This window comes from Grammomys surdaster, unplaced genomic scaffold (genome assembly GCF_004785775.1).
Source record: "Grammomys surdaster isolate TR1022 unplaced genomic scaffold, NIH_TR_1.0 170, whole genome shotgun sequence".
Taxonomy (NCBI): Eukaryota; Metazoa; Chordata; class Mammalia; order Rodentia; family Muridae; genus Grammomys; species Grammomys surdaster.
In genome coordinates this window covers 21,919,628-21,926,690 of record NW_021604618.1, presented here as the reverse complement: position 1 = coordinate 21,926,690, position 7,063 = coordinate 21,919,628, and the positions used below count along the sequence as shown (strand labels likewise).

Below are 7,063 nucleotides of genomic sequence, written 5' to 3'. Positions count from 1 at the left end.
CTTCTGGCTTCCTCAGGCACTAAACTAATGTGCATAAATGTACATGGAGGCGAGACACCTGTGCACATAAAACACCTGTGCACGTAAAACACCTGTGCACATAAAACACCTGTGCACATAAAACACCTGTGCACATAAAACACCTGTGCACATAAAACACATGTGGTTTTTCTTAGCCATCTCAAGTGATGAACAAAACCAAACTACTCTTCCCATCCTTCAGGGGAGTGGTTCTCAACATTTCTGAAGCTATGGCCCTTTAATACAGCTCCCTATGTTGTGGTGACCGCCCCCTCAACATAAAATTATTTTCATTGCTACTTCATAACTGTAATTTTGCTACTGTTAAAAATTGTATGCTGGGCGGTGGTGGTGCACACCTTTAATCCCAGCACTTGGGAGGCAGAGGCAGGCCGATTTCTGAGTTTGAAGCCAGCCTGGTCTACCGAGTGAGTTTCAGGACAGCCAGGGCTACACAGAGAAACCCTGTCTTGAAAAACAAAACAAAACAAAAACAAAAACAAAAAAAGCTTAGTAACTGAACTTTCAAAACTATGTTTGTTTGTTTGTTTGTTTGAGAAGGGTCTCCCTGGCTGGCCTGAAATTTGCTATGTAGACAGAGCTATGGAATTCACAGAGATCTCTTCACATCTGTCTTCTTAAAGATTATATTAAAGATGTATACTACCATACCTGGATCAAAATAGTCTTTTCAAAATAATTATCTCTTTGTTAATTTTCAAGTGTCTGGATGCTTAAGGAAGATTCTTTGAAGGCTGCTTCTGGAATTAAACAGCATGGATCCCAGCAGTGACTACCATTTCCTCAACCAGATTTTGTGGAGAAGGGTGAAGCTCACACTGGTGTCTGGCATCTTTGAGGGTGTGCTCCAGCATGTGGATCCTAACAAGATTGTTGTCCTGAAAAATGGTTTGACTCTATTCGTCATGTTCCCTTCCTCCTCCCTCAGATTAGTGGCTGAATGTAGGGGATGATTGTGGGCAGCGTAGAAGCTGGGAAAGTAGTGGTGTTCCTATTTAAACAAAGGCAGTAAAAGAACTTTAGACTGCTAGTCCCCAACAGAGCAACATGGCTGCCTGTATTGGTTGGTCCTCACTTGTGTATTTTCATTGGCATTATAGTGGAAAATGTCTTCCTTCGTTATTTATATATTTAATGTGTGTGGGTGTTTCATCTGCATGCCATGTGCATGCCTGCTGCCCTCAGAGGCCAGAAGAGGACGTAGGATCCTCAGGTACTAGAGTTGTTATATAGGTGCTAGGTATCAAACCCTGGTCCTCTAGAAGAACATTCAGTGCTCCTAAATGCTGAACACCTCTCCAGCCCTATGGTGATAATTTTTAATACATAGTTCTAAAAATTGGAGACTTTGGTTAATTTTTGTTTATATGAATATTAAAATTAATCTTGTTATTGAAATTGCTTTTGGCTTCAAAAGAGGGGGAAAAATCACTGTAAAGGATTAATTTGTCTCAGGCAAAAAGAAGTCCAGAAGTCAGGAATTCAGGGCCAGTCTCAACTATATAATGAGTTTGAGGCCAGCTTGGAATATATAAGAACCTGTGTCAGAAACCCAAAGGAAGGCTGGGGATGTAGCTCAGTTGGTAGAGTGCTTGCCTAACACACAGAAAGCTTGACGTTCAAGCTGCCGCACCACCTAGGCCAGGTGCAGTGGCATAGGTCTCTGATCCTAGCAGCTGGGTTTTTTTTTTCTTGACTCCTCCCTTCCCCCCGCCCCCCAGCTTTTGGTGGGTCTCATTGTATAGCCTTGGCTGGCCTGGAACTTACTATGTAGATCAAGCTGGCCTTGAACTCGAGAGATCTGCCTGGCTCTGCCTCCCTAGTGCTGAATTTAAAGGCCTGTGCCACCACACCTAGCTCTTTAAAAGTTTGTTTGTTTTTTTTTGTTTTTTGGTTTGTTTTTTTTTAGAACATTCTGAGGTTTATTCTTTTACTCAGTTGTACAGTATAGCTTTGTAATTTAACTGACTCTGCACTTCTTTGAGAAAGAAAGATTTTTATAAAACTCATATTTCAGTAATTTTAAGAGCCTTCAGAGTTTCTTACAGTTTTGGGAAAAATAGTATGTGTTATTAAACAGATGGGTTATTTTCCAGTGAAGAACGTAGAGTCAGGATGGAGTGTCCCAGGAGTGAAAATGTTTTACGGGCATGAGATTTTGAATGGTAAGTTTTGTGTTCCCTGGATGCCAAATGGAATCTGCCATGAGAAACCCACATCTCTACTTCATTCAGGTATCTGAAAGAAAATGGAATTTGTCTTGTCTTCAGTACTGTATATATGAACTTTTTTTTTTTTTGAGACAGGGTCATAGCATTCATGTATAAGAGCTTGGTATATAGATTTGGCTAGCCCCAAACACAGAGATCTTCCTGCCTCCACTCCCTGAGGGCTGAGACTAAAGCCATGTGCCATAGTCCCAGCTTGTATTTATGTAATTTTATTTAATTTTTAAAATTTCTATGTGTATGGGTGTTTTGCCTATGTTATATCTGTGTGTTGAATGTGTGAAGTACCCAAGGAGGCCAGAGGAAGGGTGTTGAGTCCCTAGGGACTGGAGTTATAGACAGTTGAGAACTGTCATTTGGGTGCTGAGAACTGAACCCAGGTCTATAAAATGCTTGCCCTGTAAACATGAGACCATGAGTTTGATTCTTAGACCTATGTAAAAACTGGGCTGGGGTAGTTTGTATTTATAATCCCTGCGCTGGAGAGGCAAAGACAGGCAGATCTCTGGGGCTTGCTGTACAGTGTGTCTAGTCTACAGGGCAGGAGAATCAGAAGTTCAAGGTCCTCCTACCACATAGGAAGTTTGAGGACTGTCTTGGTTCCATGAAACTCTGATTCAAAAAACAGACAAAAGTGTATCTTAGACTTAGTGTAATTCATATTCTGCACAATTAGATTAAAAATCATTGCATCCTAAAAAAAAATCATTGCTTCCAGCCAGGCACTGGTGGCACGTGCCTTTAATCTCAGCACTCTAGATGCAGAGGCAAGCAGATCTCTTGAGCCCAGCCTCATCTACAGAGTAAGTTTCAGGACAGCCAGGGCTACACAGAGAAACCCTGCCTCAAAAAAACAGGACAGCACAGCAGCAACAACAACAAATTGATTTTAAAATCTCTGTGTAATATCCTCTCACAGTTCTTTTGGGATTTCTGCCCTACCTGTCATTATCTTTTATGGAATCAAAGTATAGATCCAACAGCCTGTAAGTGTATCAGTAATTATCTATGGCTGAAATGCACTAATGAAATGTAATAATGTAGGGACCAGATACCCACCCCTCTGGCTCCTTGAGGATATGTGCCCTTTTGCATACATATACACATATATCACCACATATAAACATACCCCCTACACACACACCTTTGATGCCTTTGATCCCAGCAAATGGGACACAGAAATAGAGGCAAGCAGGTTTCTGTGAGTCCTGCCAGGTGTATGTGATAGAGATCCTGTCTCAAAAATAACAAAAATATGAATAAAAAAGAACCTATAGAATCTGTGAAAATAACACATCGGCACCATAGAGCTTAAAACAAACAAACAAACAAACAAACAGAAAAGAGTAGAGAGAAGTTCCCGATCCTTCTGCGTGTCCAGGAACCTGAGGACCTGAGGACACAGAGTTGGGAATCTGTAGGCTTTAAACCCCAATTTGTCTATCTGTTACTGGCCACTAAAGGGCTCTGTGACTAATGGTTCTCTTTCTTTCTTTCTTTCTTTCTTTCTTTCTTTCTTTCTTTCTTTCTTTTTTTTTTCTTTCTTCCTTCCTTCCTTTCTCCCTCCCTCCCTCCCTTCCCCCTCCCTCCCTCTCTCTCTCTCTTTCTTTCTTTCTTTCTTTTTTTTTTTTTCGAGAAAGGGTTTCTCTGTGTAGCCCTGGCTGTCCTGGAACTCTCTCTGTAGACCAGACTGGCCTCAAACTCAGAAATCTGCCTGCATCTGCCTCCCAAGTGCTGGGATTAAAGGCGTGCACCACCACCGCCCAGCCTTTTTTTTTTTTTTTTTTTTTTTAATGGTTCACTTTCAATCCCTGTCTATAGCATTCGGTTGAGCATGGTGTATGGGATGGAGTGGCTATGGCTTTCCACCTGGAAACTGTTGAAAATCTTTGGGTTGTTTTTCAGTGGAACTAATGGATGAAGCAGAAGGTGCATCGGGAGAAAAGGCATACTCCGTTAGGTATGAGTTTTCTTCACTCTGACGTTTTTCAAGTGAGCACATTAGAGAAAAAAGACGGAGCTCCAGCTGCTTACTTCTCAAGTGGGCTAAGGAAATAAGAACAAGCAGGCCAGTGTGGCCATGTCTAGACAGCATGCAAGCCAAGACTGCAGGCAGCACAGAGATGGGCTGCAGTCCTCACTGTTAACAAGTAGGGAGATGGCACCAGTAACAAAGGACAGTCCACCTGAATATGATCTTTTTGTAAGGACAGCATAAATACAGAGCGAGCTGGAACGGAGAAAGTGAACAATGAAGACATGAATGTCTTTGTACCTGCTTCACCTGCTTCACCAGAGGTGCCAGCCAGCTCCCTCCTCAGTGACCTCAAGTACTGCCCGTCAGGTGAGTGCTCGGACTCTGAGCGTGCCAGAATAGTTTTATTGTGGCTCACAATAAAAACTGTGAATTAAGATAAGTATTATAAAGTACGTGTTTAGTTGACATGGGTGTGCATACTGTGTGCCGGGACTGGGGTACTGCCCGAATTGAGCTCTGTACAAGAGAGCTTAAGTGAAGGAGTGGGAAATCGGTGTGGTGCTGCAGCTTCTGTGATCCACCCACCAGCAGTGGAAGCAAAGGATCAAGAGTTCAAGGACAGCCATGGCTACATTGCTGGTTTTAGGATAGCCTAGAGTAAGTTCAAGGATAGCCATGGCTACATAGCAGGTTTGAGGATAGCTTAGGATATATGAGACCCTGTCTCAAAAAAAAAAAAAAAAAAAAAAAGAAGAAGAAGGAGGAGGAAGAAGAGGAAAAGAAAAAGAAAAATATGAGTAAAATATGAGTTACTACCAAAAGCTGAGAAATAGCAGGACAGTAAACACATGGATCATGTGCCTTCAAAGTTTTTGAGTGTCTTGGGCAGGAATTACAGAAGTAGTAACATGCATAAAATCCTAAAGGAGGGAAAGCAAGGAGCTGTTTGGATGTCCTGAGAAATGCTGTTTGTTTGTTTGGAGTCACAGTCTCGTCCTGACTAGAGCTGACTGCTGTGCTACTTTTTTGTAGTCCAAACTGGGTTCAAGTTCCTAGTGACAGGATTCAAAAAAGTGCCACCTCTCCAGGTTCTTGTGGTTGTTTGGTTGTTTTTGTTTTGTTTGAGATAAGGTTTCACTGTGTTGCTCTAGATGTCCTGGAACTCCCTCCTGTAGACCATGCTGGCCTTGAACTCCCAGAGATCCACCTGCCACCATGCCCAATTTTAAATTGGTTTGATTTTGCTGTTTTGTAATAGAGTCTCACTCCTATAGCCCAGAATTCATTCAGTGGCTAGGGTTGGGCTCAGATTCTCAGCAGTCATGCCTAGAACCCTTAAGGGCTGAGATTACAAGCATGAGACACAGCATCTGCTGAGAAATATGTTTAAAACTGAGAAAAGAAAAAGGGTAAAGACTCTGAGGAAGATCTCAAAGCATCAGTTAGGAAATCATTACACCTAGAGCAGAGAAAGAAGGTGTAGGCAATGAGGTGGGATTGGTGGTTACAAGAGTTTATAGATCCTTAAAGGGACGGGGACTCTGAAGGGAGAAAGGAGGTAAAGCATGGAAGAGCTTTTTTTTTTTGGTTTTGGTTTTTCATTAAAAAATAAAAAAGTAAGCTGGGTGGTGGTGGCTCACGCCTTTAATCCCAGCACTTGGGAGGCAGAGGCAGGCGGATTTCTGAGTTTGAGGCCAGCCTGGTCTACAGAGTGAGTTCCAGGACAGCCAGGGCGACACAGAAACCCTGTCTTGAAAAACCAAAAAAAAAAAAAAAATAATAATAAAAAAATAAAAAGTAAAGTGTTTGGTGGTGTACATCTGTAATCCCATTTCTAAGAGACTCTGATGCAGAAGGATCTTGAGACTGATATCAGCCTGGGCTACAAAGAGACTATTTTTTTGTTTTCAAAACAAAAACAACAACCACCAACAAACAGCACAAAGAAAGAAATCTAGACAGCTTTGTGAAGAGATTATATTTTTTTAGAGGGAATATCATTATAATATAGGTACTTAGAACAAGACAAAGACATGGGTAAATAGGAGGATATTAAAATAATCTCGCTTTTTGTCTCAAATTTACAGTACTCATTGCCTCATCATCTTGATAGTTAGGATCATAGGCGTATGTAGCCCTGACTGTCCTGGAATTCGATCTGTAGCCCAGGCTGGCCTTGAATTTACAGAGATCAGCTTGCTTCTGCCTCCATGTGCTGGGGTTAAAGGTGTGCCCCACCACCCTGTCTTGGTGGTTTTTTAAATTTCAACTGTATTTATTTGTGTGGCAATGTATGTATGTGTGTGTCATCAGGTGCATGAGGTGGTTCAAGAGCCAATTCTAGAGAATGACAGCAATAGTTGGATAGGAAGCACTGTGCCCAGAGTGTGGTAAAGGTGGGGCACATGTAGTGCCTAACAAATTAGATAGATGGGGGGAGAGGAAAAAGAAGAATCCAGCATGATTTTAGGGCAAGTATGGAGCTGTGTAAACTAAAAAGAGAAAAACTTCTTAGAAGTAGAATGTAAAAAGGTTTTGGAGGAGCTGGTGAGATGGCTCAGCAGTTAAGAGCACTGACTGCTCTTCCAGAGGTCCTGAGTTCAATCCCCAGCAACCACATGGTGGCTCACAGTCATCTGTAGTGGGATCTGGTGCCCTCTTCTGGTGTGTCTGAAAATAGCTACACTGTACTCACATACATAAAAGAAAAGGTTTTGGAGACCTGAACAGTTTTGTGTATTAGTCAGTATTCTCTAGAGGAGAGAGAGAGGGGTGGGAGGGGGAGGGGGAGGGAGGGAGGGAGGGAGGGAGGGAA

At 42.2% G+C, this 7,063-nt stretch overlaps 1 protein-coding gene across 1 annotated transcript in view; it reads left to right on the top strand.

The window, feature by feature from the left end:
- Positions 1-788: 788 nt before the first annotated feature.
- Positions 789-7,063, top strand: part of Exd1 (exonuclease 3'-5' domain containing 1) — a 20,639-nt gene continuing 14,364 nt past the window's right edge. Inside the window, exons 1-4 of the mRNA XM_028767016.1 lie at positions 789-930; positions 2,139-2,207; positions 4,176-4,230; positions 4,484-4,614. Of these exons, the coding sequence (XP_028622849.1) occupies positions 798-930; positions 2,139-2,207; positions 4,176-4,230; positions 4,484-4,614 (388 nt within the window). The 5' untranslated portion in view covers positions 789-797. The remainder of the gene's footprint in view (positions 931-2,138; positions 2,208-4,175; positions 4,231-4,483; positions 4,615-7,063) is intronic.